Source organism: Oxyura jamaicensis, chromosome 9 (assembly GCF_011077185.1).
Source record: "Oxyura jamaicensis isolate SHBP4307 breed ruddy duck chromosome 9, BPBGC_Ojam_1.0, whole genome shotgun sequence".
Lineage (NCBI taxonomy): Eukaryota > Metazoa > Chordata > Aves > Anseriformes > Anatidae > Oxyura > Oxyura jamaicensis.
In genome coordinates this window covers 13174039-13193139 of record NC_048901.1, presented here as the reverse complement: position 1 = coordinate 13193139, position 19101 = coordinate 13174039, and the positions used below count along the sequence as shown (strand labels likewise).

The window sequence follows — 19101 nt, the reverse complement described above, 5'->3', positions numbered from 1 at the left end:
ATCAGTATACTTGTAGTTCTGTGCTTGTTTAATTAAAATACTTACCACAGAGAAGACCTTCTAATATTGCCCTTAAACAGGAGATATCAGACAACCAAAGGCTATGTTATTGGACGTTACGTATACCATGAACTGAAAGACACCCATCTCTTGTACTACTCCCCTGCAGTTATTCCATATGCTTCTGCTGTTCCTGCTGCAGCTCAAGCTGCCAGTAGCAGTTCTACAAGTGGCAGAAGCCTGAAGTGAGTGGGGGACAAGTAAGTGCTGAGGTATGGGACACAGAGAAAGTTGTGTGTCCTGGGGGAAAGGTCAAGAGGTTGTGGTGATATGGCTTCATCCGTAATACGCAGATAAAGTAGTAGATATCTAATTTATTTTGTGGGATGAAAATGTCATGCTCAGAATGTCATAGGCTCCGTAGTTACCATCTTCACTGTTTCTTCCCCACATCCTTAGATATTCAAGAATTTTATGAAGTGACCTTACTGGACAATCCAAAATGCATCGATCACTCTCAGCCATCTGAACCAATACAGCCTGTGAATACCTGGGACTTCTCCAGCCTTCCAAGCACAACGGTGACATCAGAAACACTGCCAAGCAGCCTTAGCCCAAGTGTAGAGGTATGTTATTTGTTTCATTCTTCTTGTTGAGACTATTAACTTCCCTACGTTTCCTTCATTTTATAAAATACTTACAGTATGGAGTTCAGTAGTCCTAGAGAATTTAACCTTTGGAATGTTTGATAACAGATGCATGCATTTTACTTTGTCAGAAATTTAGAAAATTGTTTATTAAATGTACCATTAAGTGACCATTGAATTGGGTTTACGCTCTCAATTTGGAACTTGACATTTTTAATATGCATACACCTGCCCATATCAACTGCTCATCAGTCATAGCTTCATGAATAATTTGGAAAATTGAAAGCCATAACTTCTTGATAAGAAAACTTTTCCGTTTGTAAGAAAGCTTCTGCTATTTATACAGCTGTGTTTTTTACAGAAGGGCTTTTCTGGGAAATTAGATAAAATCAATTCTCACTAGTGAGTGATAAGAAAACTGAGCAGGGAAAGGCACGTTAGTGTATATTAGTGAACAAATTGAATATGAGTCAACAGTGGCTCCTGGCAGCCAGGAGGGTCAACTCTACCCTGGGGTGCATCAAGAATGGCATTGCAAGCTTGTCAAGGGAAGGGATTGTCCTGCTCTGTGCTGGTGTTTCCTTGCTCAAGTACTATGTGCAGTTTTGGGCACCACAGTGTAAGAGTGACGTAGGACTAATAGAATTTATAAAGGAGGACTGCAAAGATGGTGAAGGATCTAGAGGGCAAGATGTATGAGGAGTGGCTGAAGTCACTTGGTCTCCTCAGCCTAGAGAAGAGGAGACCGAGGGTAGACCTCATCATGGCCTACACATTCCTCACAAAGTGGAGTAGAGGGGCAGGCCTCTTTTTTTTTTTTTTTCTTGTGGCCAGCAGTAGCACTCAAGCGAATGGCTTTAAGCTTGGGAGACGGGCAGCTCAGGCTGGGTGTTAGGAAAAGGTTCTTCACTGAGAGGGTGGTCGGGTACTGAACCAGGTTCCCCAGGGCAGAGGTCGCAGCACTGAGCCTGCTGGAGTTTAAAAAGTATTTGGACAACGCTCTTAGACATAGGGTGTGATTTTTGGGTGGTGCTGTGTGGGAGCCAGGTGTTGAACTGGATGGTCCTTGTGGGTTCCTTCCAACTCAGGAAATTCTATGATTCTATGTAACAGAACCAAATACAGTCAATGTGCTTGTTGCAAACAGTTCTGTCAAACTTTTCCTTCCTAACCTGGTATTAATTCTCCTGGTAGGAAGAAATGGTAAATATGATAAATTCTGTTTGGTACAGCTATTGGTATGGTTTAGCAGGCTACATTTTGAGATTATTTATCTGATGAAATTACTCAGGAGTGCAACGTAGTTTGAGTTATTAGTAAAAATATCCTGATAAAATTGTAAATGGGAAGAGAATGGTGTGTTGCTTGCTGCTTTGGAAGCAAAATACTACAGTGAAGTTTTGAGCAGCTTAAGTTAATTAATGGGCAGGCTCCAGTTCAGCTGGATCAAGTCCTGCACTTGGGTTCTAGTTGTGTAGCACCTATAGAGGTTGAATATTTAAGGAGTGGTTTCTTGGAAAATGTCTGGGCTGGTTGTGAATCTTGAAGGGAGTCTGCCATGTCATGTTAATACATGAAGACACATCTTATCAATAGAGAGGTGTGGTATAAAACCTTTCTGTTCTACTTGATCTACATAAAGCTTTGCTGGAAGTATTGTCTAATTCAAGGTAATATGTTGAAAAAAAATATGAAAAAGTTCATTAAGTCCTTAGAAGAGAGTTATGGGGAAGATCTGAAGCTTGAAAAAGAAATGGAGACAAAGAAATAATTGGTGCTGCATGAAGGAAATGAACACTTAATTGGGAAACAGACTTTCCTTGTTTGTGGGTAAATATAAAGAGGAAGATAATATTTTGTGCTCTATAATAGTAGGCTTAACTAAAACGCTTTAAATATCTTCCTAATTGCCAGGATAGTTTTTTTGGGGGAATCTCCCTCATTGAAAGTCTTTAAAGGCAGTATAGCTCTATCCATCTCAAATGTTTTTTTCTAATGCATCTTGGATCAGTGTAATGGACTTGAAGATTTACGTCCCTATGAAACAATTTTGGTCTTGCTAAATGTGATTATAACTAAAGTAGCTGGATTGTGAAGCAAGTACCTGCTGCTGTGAGATTTGTGTTAATGGTGTTCCAACTGTATCATACATTTTGTGCTTCTCCTATAGGAGAAACCTGCTGAAATCCAAAGTGTAGAATAGCACATTGTTAAATCCAGGCTTTGTGGTTACTCACTGCTCTGAAACTGGGAAGCTAATTCACTAAAAGCTTGTCTGCTTTGCCACCAGGAAGTCCCCATGAAGAAAAACTGTTTTATCAGGGTGTTCTTGACCCCGTATCTTTCTAAATGTTCTGTATGGATACATGTAAACGTGCCAGTTAATTACCAAGTTGGCATCTCTAGATTTTGTCCTCGTGTGGTAGTAGGCTGCCAGTAATAAAAGGACTTGTCCGTGGCACAGCACCAATGACAGGAGACGTGCTGTTGTGGCAAGGTGACGAGTGTGTTGAAAGGAAGAATGGCCTAATTTGGGAAGTCTTACCATAGACGTTAGTATATGGTCTGCTGAGCTATTTGCTAGATGAAGCAACTGTTTTTCCTGTACAGTCTGGTGGTTGTGGTATGTAGTGTTACATGAATGGAACCTAATACAGTGTGGATTACTTTGTTATTCTTGTAAGTGGCCCAGATTTGAACATTTGTGACAAAGCCACCTGTCTTCCTTGAGACTCTTTGTCTCAAGTATCATGTGAAAGTCCAGCAGTTGTTTGACCTTCAATCTATGAGGTAGGTCTTACATATACTTTGACTATTTAAAAGCTTAGTTGTGTACATTGGTGTTGATGCTGGTTTATGTGGAACTGAAACTAGGCTTTTCTCAGTCTGTCACCTACAGTAAAGTTTATATCATATTTCACTAGTTAGAATACTGCTTGAGGAATGCAATTTTCATGCATTACAGTTGGAAAGATGGACCACTTTGAAGTGTGGTAGTTTAGCATTTGTTTTATTTGCTTTTTTAGTGTATGTGTGTCTTGGTTTATCTTTCAAAAATGTATGTAATAATTATTACAGTAAACATGTAGTCATGTACATATTGACAGTCTTAACTTTTTTACTGACTGCTTTTTTTCAATACCTTTCCCTCAATATTTTGAAAATTTTTTAAAAAAACAAAGCAATCAACTGAGAAATTATGTATTGACAGTCTATATTCTGCACACTTGCAATGTGTAGTACATTGAGGTTAATGTTTTTATTCTGTAAAACTTGATGCATTTTGGTTTCAGGAATACTTCTTTCTGAAGTACTTCATTTTTTTTTTTTTTTAATACTTGGTTTTAATCAACTCAAGGGTGTAATGATACTGCAATAGTGGTACAGCACGTGTAAACTCTAATGATTTTTGTTTGCCGAAACTGGAGACTGGGGGAACTTGAGTTTAGTGTATCTCACTTGGTTCATAGCTAGCTTGTTTTTGAACAGAAACTGTCACTTCTTAGATGTGCAAGGCTGCTGCCCAATTCAGTATTAGTTTGTTAACCAGTTATAATGAGATCAGCATTCCAGATGCACTTGCACATTATTTTAGCTCTGTTGTATTGCATGCTAGGCTGGTAGGACTGTAAGTGATGAGAATGGGGCAGTCTTTTTTTTCTTGCTTGTTGGCTGTGGATGCAATACCTTAAATCCTGTTTCTTTTGCCTTAATGGTATGTTTTTGCTGTGGTTACTCTGGGCCAAATGAGTTTTCTTCCAGCTGACATGGTGTATGCAAAAGTTGCTTAAGAGTGGGAATATAATGCTTCCCTGAAGTGATTACGGGTTGTATTACAAGAACTCTTTCTATGCAGCTGACTCTGGAAATGACTTTTTAGCAATGTGTGCTTGCATATATACATAGAGTAGTGGTATGCAAGCTTAGGTTGCCTGAGGACTTTGAATGGAAGACAGCAGAGTTGTTTTGCTTTACTCTTTCTGGATCAGAAGAGTGGATTTAGGTACATAGGACATAGGTACTGTATTAGTGAAAGTTAAAGCTACAGACTGTGGTTTTCATGTTCACAGCAATCTGTTTTCCTTTCCATCCTTTTTATTTCCTGGAACCGTATTTGACAGCTTTATTTCTTTTAGTTTCCAATACAAAAAGATAATGAGGCAAAAAAAAAAAAAAAGATTCAAGACAGTGATGAGCAGGGAGGGAATGTTAATCCTTTCAGTACCATGGACTAGGTAAAAGAGATATATCGTTCCACTTTGAGATGGTTCAGGGGTCCGTACCATTTCCTTACGTGCATTAAACTCTGAGTGTGGGTCTGTGCTTGGTAAAGCAGCTAAAAATCTAAAGCCGGATCATGTAACGCTACTGGTAGCGAGAGAAGTGTCTGCGCAGGAGAAGCGTGGTCTGTAAAGCTGTTTGCCGTGATCTGTAGTGCCATCTGTAGGTGGGACAGCTTGCGTTTGAGAAATACGTGGTGAAACTTGAATCACTGGTAGAAGTCTCCTTTGACCTAATTGAATAGTGTATTGCTAAGGAGACGGTTTTGTGATATGGTCTTTAATTCTTTCTTTCACGTGTGTTTTAATATTTTGATAATTTAAATTCAAGGTGAGTAGCAAACACTTGCTAGTTTCTCAGATTTAAAAGGAACCATAATAACTTGATTTTAGAAGCTGGAATAAAAAAAAAAAAACAGCCCCCCTCAAAAACAAAAACCAAAATGAGCCTTGTCTCAAAATAAATGTTTTGGCTTAGGAGGTGGAACATTACTTAGACTGTCTTACTTGTACAGTTAGGCTAACAGATCTGTGTTTAGTGAGTAATAGTGGCTCATCTGTGGTTTTCCCACACTTAAACAAGAGAGTATCTGGCTTACTGTCTTCTAAGAAAGTAAAAGAGGATGTAAGGTAAGAAAACAGCTGAAATTATAGACTAGTCAGCTAAATGTCAGGTCACGACAGTGGAATGAAACTGTCTAATCATCTTGGAATCATGGAATGATTCAGGCTCACTGATGAGACTAGATTGCTAAGGATTTCATCCAGTGGAGTCTTGAAAATATCTAAAGATGGAGACTAAAAACTCTCAGGGCAAGCTATTCCAATGCTGGACTATCATGGAGGGGGAAAAAAGGGGAAAAGTGTCCCTGTTGTCTTAGAAGTACTGGAAGGCTACTTTTAGGTTCTGCTGAACTATTTCTCAAAACTAGAACAAGACCAGTGCCATCATCTTCCCTCAAGTAGTAAACTTCGAGTCCCCTCACCATGTTGATGGTTCTCTGCAGAACTTGCTCCAGGTTATCAACATCTTTCTCATGTTGGGGTGCCCAAAATTGAATGCAGTATTGCAGATGCATCAATAGAAGTGCCAAGCAGAGTGGAGTCATAGTTTCCCCTGAAACTACTGACTGTGCTTCTGCTAATGCAGCATAGATACTGTTAAGCATACTGCAGGCTCATGTTCAACTTGCTCAAAGTCTGTAAAAAGAAAGATAATAATGTGGATATTTTGAACAGAGGTAGGATTAGCCTAACCTAATTTTCTCATATGTGGGAATTGTTCTTCTTGGCAAAGCAAGCAGTAATGTCTCTTTAACCTTTGTGAGATGTTTTTGATAGTTCTGCGTGACTTCTTAAGGTGAGCTAGTGTAGTCTAGAAGAGAACACTTCAGAGGTATGGTTTCTACTAGAATGAAAAAAGTCTGTATTTAATGGGTAGTAGCAGTTTGTATTAACAAGGGAAAGGTGTTATCAAATAGCTGATCAGGATCTTAGGGAAATGCCTGAGAAGAGTCGCACATAGTGCATTGCTAAAGCTGCAGGATGCTACAGTTCTGTTTCTCTGTTTCCAAGTTGTGCTGACTGCAATATCCTCATCTGGCCTTTACAAATACAGTCAATTGTACCTGTCCTAATAACAGGCTGTTCCTGGAGAAATCCTAGACTTGTCACACTATCTTCAAGTGTCTTCTTTGCCTTAATATTTATAGGGACTCAGTGCTGGCTAACCCGACGATATGTCTGACTGTTGTACACCGTGTTGTCATGCTGTTGCTTTAGGCTTACATTTATACATGTGTGTTGTCTGTTATTTATTTCAACTGTGCATGCAGAAATAGCATGCTTGTTTTTTTGGGTATCTTGTAGCGTATGGTCTCAAGTCTTTCGGGCATCTCATTGCTTTCCCCATGCTAACTTCTATGGTAGGAAAATGTTATTTGGCTTGCTATGTATTTTTCGGTCTTGAAAGATCTTGAAATCCAGGCTGTTTGTACAAATCCAGGCTATTTGTACAAATTCGAGTATTTAAGTCAGTTCATAATGCATGCACAAACAATAAAAATCTGTTACTTATAAAAGTATACTCTCCTCCATTCAGAAGTAAAAGAACTTAAAAAGAAATCAGATGAATTTGATACCCAATTGTGGATTTTTATTTTAATTGTAATAATTACATTGTGCACCCAGGTTCTAAGGTGGTTGGATTAGCTTACAGCATCTTAAAATTTTAATGCTTCCTTTGCTAAAGGAACCAAGAAAATACTTGCAGTGATGCTACTGCTCGATCTTTAACTAGGTCTCTGAAATCTCTATTCAGATCTGCTGAAGTTGGGCAGCTGACATACCAGAAGCTGAGCTGAGCCTGCTTCTCTGGTTATACCTGTGACAACTGTATGCTGTACAGGTTTTCTCATAGACTGAGAGCAAAGTAGCATTTAAATAACCATATGCACTTTTAAAATTTGGGAATAGATGAACCTACCTGCAAAATCAGTATTTTTCCAAAGCATTGTTTTCATTTGCTTGATTTCTTCAGTGTGTGCTTTATCTGTGCATGAATGTTCCTTTAACTATCTAGTGACTTAACTGGTAGAAGGAATCTCTCACACTGGTAAAAAGGATAAGCCTGTGAAGGCACAAGAAGTGACTGCCAAATATAACCTGAAAGAATCGGTAGGTACTCCAAGATGAGAAAATCTTACCTCTTTCTTTTGTGTTCCTCACATGAATATCATGCTTTGATTTTATTAATACATCAATCACAAATAGCAGTGAATGAAAATACACTTTTTCTTCTGGTGAAACTGAATCAAATGGCTGTTGCTGATTGTTGCTGACCTATTGAGCTGACAGGACAGAGGTTTATTTTCAATAAATACGAGTGACACAAAGAGATTGCAGTGCTTCTTACAAATTCAGTAGCATAATAGTGATTTTACTGGCTAAGAAATGCTTACTGGCTACGTGACATTGAGGTGTCTAACACTTTAGTGTGTTAAAGGTGGAGCACTTCAAGATTTTGATTCAGGTTTTGGTGTGTCCTTGAAGATCTTTCTGTTGTTCCTCACAACACAATTCAAAGGAAGGAAGTTTCTAAGTTAATGTATTGTTTATTTACAGTAGTTTCTATTTTGTTTTCCTTACCTAGTTCCTTTCCTTAAACAACTTTTTTTCTGAGCTCCAAAATTTAACACATGCTTGGTCATTCAAGGAGTTTTAAAATTTGTCTCCAAGTAGCAATATTGTTTCTTATGATAATGCTAAATCTCATGAATCCTTGACTCATATTTTCAAATCTATCTTCTATGAGCAATATTTCCAACGAACAGTGCAGTTACTATGTTTCTGGGCTGGGAAACGCTTGTTTATGTGCAGCTCTCCTTGAGAGCTTATCCATCTGTGTATTATATTTATGAAAATGTGCATTGGTATTTGCTACAAAATTTCTTGCTCTGCCAGTAGGGTACGTGTGATTGGTGTCTCTTTGTTCTGTGTGGGTTTTGCCTCATGACAACATCTATTTACTGGTAAATAACTTTTCCACCCATTTAAATTAAAATGCACATTCTGTTGTTTGTGCTTAGCTGAAGATGAGTTTTGAGGGCTGCCAGGCAGGGCTTTAATTCAAGTGTAGTAGTGTACTGATTGGTAAAGGGCTCTTATGTAGCTCGTTCTGGTTTGTACAGTGGGTGTCAGTACGTTCAAGTGTGCTTGTAGTAAAATCTCTGTGCACTCTGCTCGGAAATGTTTAGTGTGCCCACTCATGATCTATGAATTCTCAACCAAGAATTGCTCTATCCTGCTCTCTGAATTGGTCTCTTCTTCCACAGCTTTTAGTCTGAATAGTCAATCTGAGAAGTTGTGCCTCTTGTGCCGAGGCTAATGGGCCTCAGGTCTTGTTAAAAGATGATTGAGAGTGGAAGGGGAAAAAATGTCATGGTGGTGATCCTTAGTTCTAAAGGATTTCCAAAGAAAATGAGAATTAAAAAAAGAGGGAAGAGAAGAAAGTGATTGCCCTGGAACATAAGCCGGTTGTAGCCAGGATTAGTCTGTAGAAGCTTCATCTTGGAGCAAGATGGCTGAGAGAAATTTGAGAAAGCTTTGTTGATTTTTGCCCTTGATCTACAGAGCATGATGGGCAGGCAGAGCTTGGGCATACTATTAGGAACTTCTGCAGTGAAGTTTGTGCAAGAAACATGCACGTGGACTGCATGTCTTGGAGACTGCATGTCTCATCGGAGACATTTCCGGGCCAGGTGCTGGCTATGTGCCAAGCCACCTAAAAATGCATTTGCTCTTTTTTTGTTGTCTTGGATTCTTGTGCCTTATCAAGTTCTCTGTTCAAAGCATGTAACAAGCAGTCTTCTCAACAGAAGACTTGGGAAATTCAAGAATAATTTGCATGCAGGATACCCTGCATTGAGCTATGAGAGTATTTTTTCTTCTGACAAAGGAAAGTCCAAACTGCTTAACTAACTGGTGCTTTGCTTCTCTGTTTTGCTGAACTCAGTTTTCATACTTCCATCAGGGTGAGCCATGTATCAGTCCAAAAGTTGCATGTTTTTCCCACTGATGCTTTGCAGTAGTGAAAGCTTTGCTTAGGTATTCATACTACAAATGTTTCTTAGACTTCAGAAAAGAATGTGAGGGCAATAACAGGCATCTACGGCTTGACTTGGACACACTGTAAAAATCATGGTCTTTATGGCTGAATGGTATGGGGTTTACCTTGAAGTTCTGTTTGAGCTGAACTGAGTAGTTTTTGCTAGCGTGCAATTTTCTTGCTTAATGTTTTCTTTTTTTAAATTTCGAAATGGGAGAACTATCTTGTAGTGTCCTCCCTTCCTTGTCCCTTAAATGCACAATTTGCCTGCACAATAAAATGCATAATTTTAGGAATAATAGTTATTTTCTACCTTTTTTTTCTTGGCTTTTTTCCTTCCCTCTAGTGTATAGCATGGTAGAGCCAGGGAGTCAAGTGGGGTAAAATTGCAATTCTTCTGCTGTTACATCTCCTTAAAGGGAAAATGGCATTATTGTTCTTCGATTTTTATAGCGATCTTGAGCCAAAGCTTGCCAACCAATATTTGATAGCATTCAGCACATGGGGCTTCTGTTCTGAATGTATGTGTTCTCTATGCCTCCCGCCACTTCCTTAGATGCAGGCTTAAATAGAGAAACTCATTTAAAACAAAGCTAACTTTGGTTTTGGTTGTAAGACATGTTGAAATGTGTGTGCTTCATTCCAAGTCGAGAAGATGCATACCTGTGGATAAAATTTGACTTTCAATGTCAGTGTGTGTGCAGTAGCTGCATTAAACCTGAGATTGGTGGTGACCGTGGCAGGTGGTGGGCTGCGGCATGTTACCGTGGTCCTGCAGTGGGGGAGCAAAGTGTGAGCCCTGTAGGTGCTGGGACAGCTACTTGTCCAGGCATTTAGTGGCTGTTACTAAATTAAGCTTTATTGTTCTAGATGATGTGATGTGAAAAATAGCTCTTTGAAGGACAAAAAAAGAGAGAGAACAGTCTTGTGCTAATGCAATGCATACCAGAGGCTGCTTGGACTTGATTTTGAAACCTGTTTTTAAACTTAAAGGGAATAGTGAGAATGCCCTAGGTAGATACCTAGAATATTTTGGACTTGTTTGCTGATGTGAAAATAAAGTTTGACTAGTTGTATGTCTTGCACTAAATGCGAAATAATGTAGATGAGATTTTAAGAGTTTCAAATAGTCTATTGAATGTTTTTTCACAATGCTTCCCTGTGCGGGTAGCAAAGGTGGAGAGACCTAACAAGGCAAGGTAACTGAAACTGTGTTAACTAGTTGCTTTCAATTACTTGTGTGCTAAATTAGTATAAAGAGATTCTTACCTGTTTATGAAACTGCCAGTTTAGTGTTGCTCAGTACACAGACTAGCTTTTGTGCCCAAGTGTTTGACTTTTCCCAGCTGTGCTAATTGGGCTGAGAAGACAATGCCTGTGCACACAAACTTTGCCTTGTCATTGCATTACAGCATTACAAAAGGAAATGAAATTCTAGGTTAATTCAAGGCTCAAAATAGCATTTCTCTTGCAATATGCATTACTCTTTCCTTGCCACTTTCTTCTCTCCCTGTTTCTACATGGAATATTCCATTCATTACTGCCTAAGAAATCAGTTATTTTACAGTCTGCAAATGCTGAAATGATGTTAGAGGAGAAATGCTTGCTTCCTACCATAACTATTTTTGAACAACAGCTTCATTCTGGAAATCATAACCAGCTAAGAGAAGCTGAATTGAGATTTTTTTGCTGTAAATAATTTTGTATTGCTTTTCATCAAATGATTCCCTATGACTCTCATGTGTTAGGTAATCCTGAAAGAGGAGTATGTGAAACAGAATATGAGGAGGCACTTGACTGGTATGGAATAAGACTTGACATCTTTTCTAAGATATTTTCAAGGATAAATTCAAGATTTTCAGACATAGATAATCAAAATAGGTTGAGAATCTTTCACGAAACTTAAAGCATTTGTATTTTTGCTTGCTGTCCTTTTTTTTTTTCTCCACGTTGTTTCTACCTCTGATTCTAAAGGGAATCCTGGCACACACTGTACTATTTTGACTATTCAATAAGTGTGCTTCTCCTCATTTGAGATGGTGCTTAGCTGTGATTGGAAATAAACCTTTTAAATGTTTGGAAAGGTATCTGCTATGCTGAAACAATGGATTGCTTATGCATTGTAACAACAAAGGTAAGATGATAAAGCTTTTGATTAATGCCTGTGATCGTAAAAGTTCTGGAACCTTTCTTTTAGGGTTTGCTTACCTGTAATGAAAAAGTCTTGATTGTTTCCTAGTGTTGAATTTTTTAACTTGAAATGTGAGAATTGATTGTGAGAATAAATTCTGTAGTTGTTGCTAAGAACAGTCACAGATCTTAATTGCTCTAAGAGCTGATCATGCACATTGGAAAAACTCGTATAGTAGAAAAATGTTTTTTTGGCATTTTGCAGTAAGGTTCTTTGCTATTTTAGCACATTTAAAGAGTGAATTGTTATAGGAATTTGCTTTTTATTCTGGAATGTGGAACTCCAAGTAATGTTTTATATAACCTTTATCAAAACTGATAAATCTGGGAATTCCTGCTAAGGATGGTTATATATTTCAATATATTCTGTAATCTGGACATCTTGCTGCTTTGAGATGAAGAGACACAAATAGTTTAGTGTCATTACTTCTGTGCTAGGATGAAGTTTTGTGAGTGATTGTTTTGAATACTTGTAACTGCTAAAGGTAAAACATGATGCATAAATGGAATGTATAGTAGTAGTATGCTTATGAAATATGGATAAATTAGGCTTTTTTGTGTTTTTGAAATATCTTCATTTTTGTTGTTATTGGTAAAGTGTTGTTCTTTATTGCTCCCTTTCCCATGCTTGTTCAAGTAGCTGCAGGTTTAATTGTTTACTAAGCTACTCAGGCTTTTGGCAGTATCTTTAGGTAATTTGAAACAATGGAACTTGTTTAGTTTCTTTCTACCTCTTGAGAAAGAGGTTTGTATGAGCATCTTTAAGAATATTGCATGGGTTTAGTGATAGCTATTGAAATGCAAGGTATAGATCCTTATGGTTCTGAGTGACAGAAGGAAGCATAGGCTGATTGGAATGGGTGAAGTTACCTTGTCTGTAACCAGCAAAGGTGTCTTTGTGGTTTTCAAGCTGTGCATTTTTTGGAAGTGAAGCGTTCTTTAAAATCACAAGTTTGATTAATTACATTAGTTTTTGGTGTTGCTGCTTTACTTCTTTTAAAATACTACCTTTAGTACTCTGAGACTGGCATCAGATGTTAATTTCTTTGGTTGAATTCGTATGTACCTTAATTTTGCTGTATGTACTTTTATTTTAGAGGGAGGGGGACGTGTTGTCATCTTTGTCACTGGGCTGCTTGACTTTCATTTCATTTTGTATGTTTGTTTATCTACTTGCCTAAGAGCAGAAGATAACTTATTCTGAAAGTTAGGCCGGATGAAAATTTATTCTGGGGGGAAAAAAGGATTGTTTTTTATTATAGTCAGACTAGCCCTATGAGGGCTAATGGTTAAACAAGCAAGTCTGTTCACAGAAGTGCTGTATGGAAGAGGACAAGATCACCTTTCCTCCAACAGCAGTTAAGATTGTCTTAGACTGGTCATGTATTTCCACCTGGACCTATCATCACCTAATCCTTCCTGTCTGTTTCATGTGAAGCTTTGGCCCCATTTAATTTAGATGTTGCTGTAGTGTCATGCATATTAAAAACTGTTTATTTAAACTGGTGCTTTTAAAAGGACTGTTTGCTTTCCTGTGAACATCAGTGCATCTGATGACTTTGAAAGCTGTAATCGGATGAAAAATACATTCCTTAATTTTGTTTGAATCTACTTCTCTGATGAAAAGGAAAATGAATGCATATGACATTTGAAATCAACATTAAAAAAGTGTGATAGGATTAGAAATAGTGATTACTACTACCTCTTTCTCCTATTTGAGTGGAGGAATATTTGAAACAATTCATTGTTATTCTTTATTACAGTATGGCCAAGTAAATAATTTGGTCAGGGAAATGAGTTTTCCACTCAATTTGAGATCTTTCATAATTTGATCTTTGATAATTCTGCTGTATTCGTGATGGGCAAAGAGGTCCTTAAACTACTTTGTTTTTTTCTAAAGTCTAACTGGTTTACTTTGTGCTCATCTAGTGCAAAGAATAGTGATTAATACAGGTTTTTTTTCTCTCCTTATGTGGGCACATTTGGTTTGATGTAGGTAGGCAAATTTGCATCACTGCAACCATGGATACTATTAAGAGCAGGCACGTGGGCTGTGCTTACAGTAATGATTTTATTTAAGTAACAGCTTTAAATGAGTACATGACACTTAAAATATACAGAATATAAAAAATAATTATTTTTTTCCAGAACAGCAGTTTTTGAGCAGTCATCCTTAGCTTGGCTGTTCAGTAGTATACTTTAAGTAAAATGGTTGAATTTAAACAAGTGATTTAAAACTTCCTTGAATAATATTTCTAGTAAGACAGCAGTGGAAAATAGTGATTGTTTTGCACCATTTTGATTTCAAAACACTGAGAAGCGTACTGCTTTTGGGCAATACTAGAGCAGTCTCCGTCTGGTCCAGTGCCTTGTTTCTGACAGTAGCTGAAACACGGTATCTTGGTAAGGGAGCAGTATATGTATGAGATTCCCCTGTGCTTACCTTGAGTACCTCTCTCTGCCCCCTAGTTTGAACATCATCTCTCTTCCTGAATGTGCAGTGCAACAAAGGGGTAAGGTTTATTTTCTTTGTAACCTCCTCTTAGACATGAGAAGGCTGCTGCTAGCTCGACCTGAAGCTGCTTCTCTCCAGGTTAAACAAGCCCAGTTCCCTGAGCCTTTTCTCAGTGTGCTCCAGCCACTTGGCTGTCTTGGTGGCCTTTTGGAGTACCTGCCCCTATATTCCAAATATGATCTAGAAAGTGTATGAAAACACTTTGTGACTTCTCCTATGCCAGTCTTAACTTTTTGGAGGTACTGTGGGTAGAAAAATGAAAAACTCAGATGCTGGAAGGAAATAAGAAGTGATGGAGGCAAGGGTATGAAAATGGGAACAACTACAGTGTAAGCTTTTATGTGTAAACCTGATACAGAAATCACTTGATGGGCCCAAAGGATGCTTTCTTAAAGTGGAGCAACAAATCCTGGAGTTCTGTGAATTTAAAATCATAGAGATCAAAACTCCAGTTATGTGGGAAATAACTAAACTAAAAGCTTAAGAAATACACTGAGTGTTAAATTAGTCCACAACACCTCTTGGAAATTGGCACATGTGAGTGATGTGTCATGATGGGTTCTGGCAAGGAACTTCATTTTGCCAACATTTCTTGTGTTCACTAAAATACAAATAGCTTTCCAAATATATTTGATTGGATTGCATATAATTCATACTTCTCTGCTGAGCCAATTGAGTAGTGCAAATAAGGCAGCGCTTTGCTTTGATATGCCATCTGGTTAGAGTGCTGAAGGAATCGTACAGAATCAGTCATCATAAAAACTTTGGGAAGTGAAAAAAAGACACTTATACATTGCAGTAACATTGGCAGTGTCAGCAGATGGTATGAAATTGCTCCTGTATGTAATCTTGAAGCATAAAGCAGTGCCAAAGAAACAGCTGCCTACTAGGATAGCTGGTAGGTGTCAAAACCAAGGGTGGTTGCCTGCAGACGAAAGGATTGGCTGATCATCGTTTGGAACAGGAGACGAGGTGTGCTGTTAAGAATGAGGAATGCATGCCGTAGGTGGATTTAAAGGTTATCTGACAAAAATGTGGAGGAATACAAGCAGAGAATACTGATTTTGTAGTCATACCAGGCGAAATGACATTCCCACTGCAGGTATTTGTTGTGGTCGTGAACAAGTGCTTTAAAGACTGCTTGAAGTTTTTCTGCTCAGATCAGACTTGCCAGGGATCACACTTCCCTTGCATCTCAAGTAGAGAAGCCCAGGACACCATGAGGCAGCATGAGGTCAGTTAAGTCCAGAAGTTATAGCTAAAGCACTTGAGCAATACTATATTTCATTTTCCGTGGATGGAACTGAAAGGTGATTTGTGTGAGTTTCAAAGATGAATGGGTTTGTGCATAATGAGACAACGAAGACATCAAGAGTGAGGAAGAAGTTGGCACAAAGTGACAGTGGTGGACATGATAAAGTGACCTGATACGTAAAATCTGAAAAGCAGTGTGAAGAAAACATAAAAAAATAGACTAATATAAGTCATTAGGAGAAAGATCGTCTTACGGCATATCTATTACATGGATATAATAAGCTTCATGCATTTAAATTCTTTTTGAAAGGGATTTTCTTAAATTATCAATCTGTTAACATGATGCTCTACCAGCTGCCAACAGTTTGGCCCAGGAACTCCTGGAGTGAGAGGCAATTATTCTTTTTTTTGGTCAACTTGAATGGCTCTCTTTTATACAGACCTGTCTATCTCACCAGAATGCACAAAGGTATCAATCTGTGCCACGTGCTTCATATACAGGGTATCTTGAGAGACAACCTTTGTTTGCATGCATTTGCTTGTTCTTTCTAAATGACTCTAAGTATTTAGAAACTATATCTTTTCCAGTAACTTTGGGTTTAACAACAACACTGTAGCTTTTTAGGTAGGCACATCAATGAAGTTTGTATTTGTTCAAGTGTGAGTCCCTGAAGAAATGGGGTAATTGGACCTTGTTGTGTTTATGTGAAGCTGATGAGCGTTACCTGAAGCTCTTGAACGTGTCCTTAAGTTTGTATTTATTTCCCCTCCCCTTTTAAAAGGAAAAGCTGCTAGTTTATACTACAAATAAGTGGCAAATAAACTATCTGGCTATTGCATCAGTTCTGTGCGTGTTTGGTTAGCAACTGATTGAAGAGCAACGAATGGCTGTAAAATAACAGTATTTCCAGCTCTGAGAACATATGGGCTATGAGTATTTCCAGCTCTCCATGACTCTGAGAACATGGTGTGGGTTATATTTAGGTTGGAAGGGATGCTGAATGCAGCAGTAAAAAAAAAAGGGAATAACTTTCTGAAATAAATCATATACAGAAGACCCCTTCAAAGCATTTTCTGAACTCCAGTTGCCCTTCTGGAACCGTGTGAATTTATTTTGGAGGAGCTGGTGATCTCAACGTGAGTAATTTTTCAGGTAGGATTAATGGGAGTAGCAGAGTGAAGCATTCATTCCTAATCAGTTTTGCTCTGTGGTCCTTGTTTATTATGGGAGAAGAATTCAATCTGTAGCTTCAGGTGTGACAGTGAACTGATGTGTCAGGTTGCTGCAATTGAGAGTGCTTCCACCCCCCTTTTCTTTAATGCTCACTTACTAGGAATGCTTTTCTGCTGGCTGGTGAGTTAAAGCAGCTCATGGAAAAGTCAAATGAGCACTAGAGCTGTTAAAAGGTATCTGCTGGAAAGGAGAGTTTGATTGTTCTGAGCAGTTATATTGCCTCTGCTGCCATTGAAAAGGCAGGTAAAACGATAAGGCTTTAACAGCTCAACGCTCTGGGAAGGAGAGGAGAGCAGTGGGGAATCAGGGGAATCAAAATTTTTGGTCTCCTTGTCTGCTGCTCCTGAAGCCGGACCCTCAGAGTGAGCAGCTCTGGCACAGTTTCCTGTTGTAATGAAAACAGTGGGAGAAAACAGTGGGTGAATAAATGTAGGGTTGTTCGTAGTTGGACATATGGTCTCTAGCACGATTCTTTCAGCAGGCGAGGTTATTTAGGTTTCTTCGTACCAAAAAATAAACCCACAAAAAACACACCCCAACCCAAAACCCAACAGTGTTTCCTGTCTTACTTGAAGTGAGATTTCAGGATGGCTGAACTTGCTGGCTGATTTGTCTCATATGCCACTAGTCAGTTCTGTCTTACTAGCTGGCACAGCGCACGATGGCTTTTATTTTGCAAATGCGTTAAATTGCACTGGGGCTTTTCAAACATACGGCTTGCTTTTCTTTTCACTGTTTTCTGGATTTGATGCTTAATCATAGCCTGCTATATTGTCAGTGGATATTACTCATACTTTGAGAAGTGGTAATGTGACTTTTTTGGAGCTGTCTCTGAGGACGATGCATTGCCACATCCTGGGTTGGGAGGTGGGAAGAAATGCTTTAATGAAGTTCTGCTACTTAGTGAAAGTGTAACCAAGGGCTGCTGTCTTAAAGGTCAGTGTGGGCAGAAGTCAGCGGCGTTCTCTGAACTCACCTGCATGTCCAACAGGGAGTGAACAATGCTCAGGGCATTTCAGTGACCGACCCATGGTGGCTGCAAGAGTGACTCCCTTACTTCCTCTGGGTGTCTGTGCTCTAGCAGTGGGTGCACGTGTGCCCACATGATGTGTAATAAACATTGAGGATGTTTTTTCTCTTTCCTTGTTTCCACAAGGCTGATTGTGCCAGTTGTGGTTTGGGTTTCTCTGAAGCATGCAGCTGAGATGGAGTTCTCTGCTGCAGTGAATTTTCCCTCATCTATGTGACGTGTTCTTTCATAATGTGAAAAATAGCGTGCTCGTTGCGTTTCCACACCTCTAGTTGTGGTGCCTTCATTACCTGGTTAAGTCAACACCCCTGGGGAGTGCTTTGCTCGTTTGTGGTGAGCTGTGTTGGGTGTGCAGTGGGGATGGGAAAGGGTGGCAGCTTGAGAGCAGACTTGTGAACAGCCTACAGAGACTTCTCTGCCTGGGGCTCTCCCAGCCGGTGGGATGACCAAACGTGGCAGTGGTTAATCTAGAACTGAACAGGCACACTGCTCGCTCTCCTGCACTTGTCTGGTTTCCTTAATCTTTGTTGTAACTCTGAGCTCATTTCGATGTCGTAATGGTGAATTTAGTCGATTTTTAAAATAATTAATAGATAACTTTTTCTTTTGTACATTTGTCTCTTGGAAAATACACAGTAATCCAGAAGCATGTTTCACTTATAGTGTGTTCCTGAATCTCCTTGTAAAGCTTTTACCCAAAGGACACCTCTTTTATCCTTCTTTTTTTTTATATTTTTCTATTTGTAAAAATGTGATAAAATACTATCACATAACTGAGGCAGAAAATCTATTTTGACTGCATTAGCATGGTTCAGAAAAAAAGTAAGGTGTTTTCATGAACTATACTCTTCCTCAAAAATACCAAACCAACCAATCAGCACCACAAAACAGCCGACCAAGCCCATACACACAGCACCTTTCCACTGCTGTCTGTCCTTAGGACTGATAATACTGTAACTTGTTCAAGAAGCTGAAATCAGGACTAGCTTATTACATGAAGCTTTTTTACTTGCTGCTTTCATCTTCCTTCAGTCCCTGAAAACAGCTAGTGAATAATTGAGCTGGCCGCTGCTTTTTGTTGCAGTGGGGCTCCATGCGACGACAATGTCTGTTAGGCTGAGGGGGAGTGGTGAACTTGGTGATCCATTCATAATCAATGCATCTTAAAAGCTCTTTGTAGGAAACTTCCTGGAGGTAATAATCATGTCTTGTCTGGTGAAATATGCATCAATTTCTCCATTTTCTTACTTCCTACTAGGTTGTGTACTGTTTACCGTATCCAATGTACCCAGCTAGTGTTATGCAAGCAATTGAAATGCAGGGGAATGGAGAGAAGTTTGATGTT

At 38.9% G+C, this 19101-nt stretch overlaps 1 protein-coding gene across 21 annotated transcripts in view; it reads left to right on the top strand.

Annotated features, from left to right (window-relative positions):
• The window catches only part of DLG1 (discs large MAGUK scaffold protein 1), a 150669-nt gene that overhangs the window by 16926 nt on the left and 114642 nt on the right, over window positions 1-19101 (top strand). For 20 of the 21 annotated variants that reach the window (XM_035334884.1, XM_035334894.1, XM_035334890.1 and 17 more), the window contains exon 3: window positions 460-626. In XM_035334884.1, the coding sequence (XP_035190775.1) occupies window positions 460-626 (167 nt within the window). Of the gene's footprint in view, window positions 1-459; window positions 627-11073; window positions 11668-19101 lie in introns of those variants that run through there. The other variant, XM_035334900.1, reaches the window with a different exon arrangement.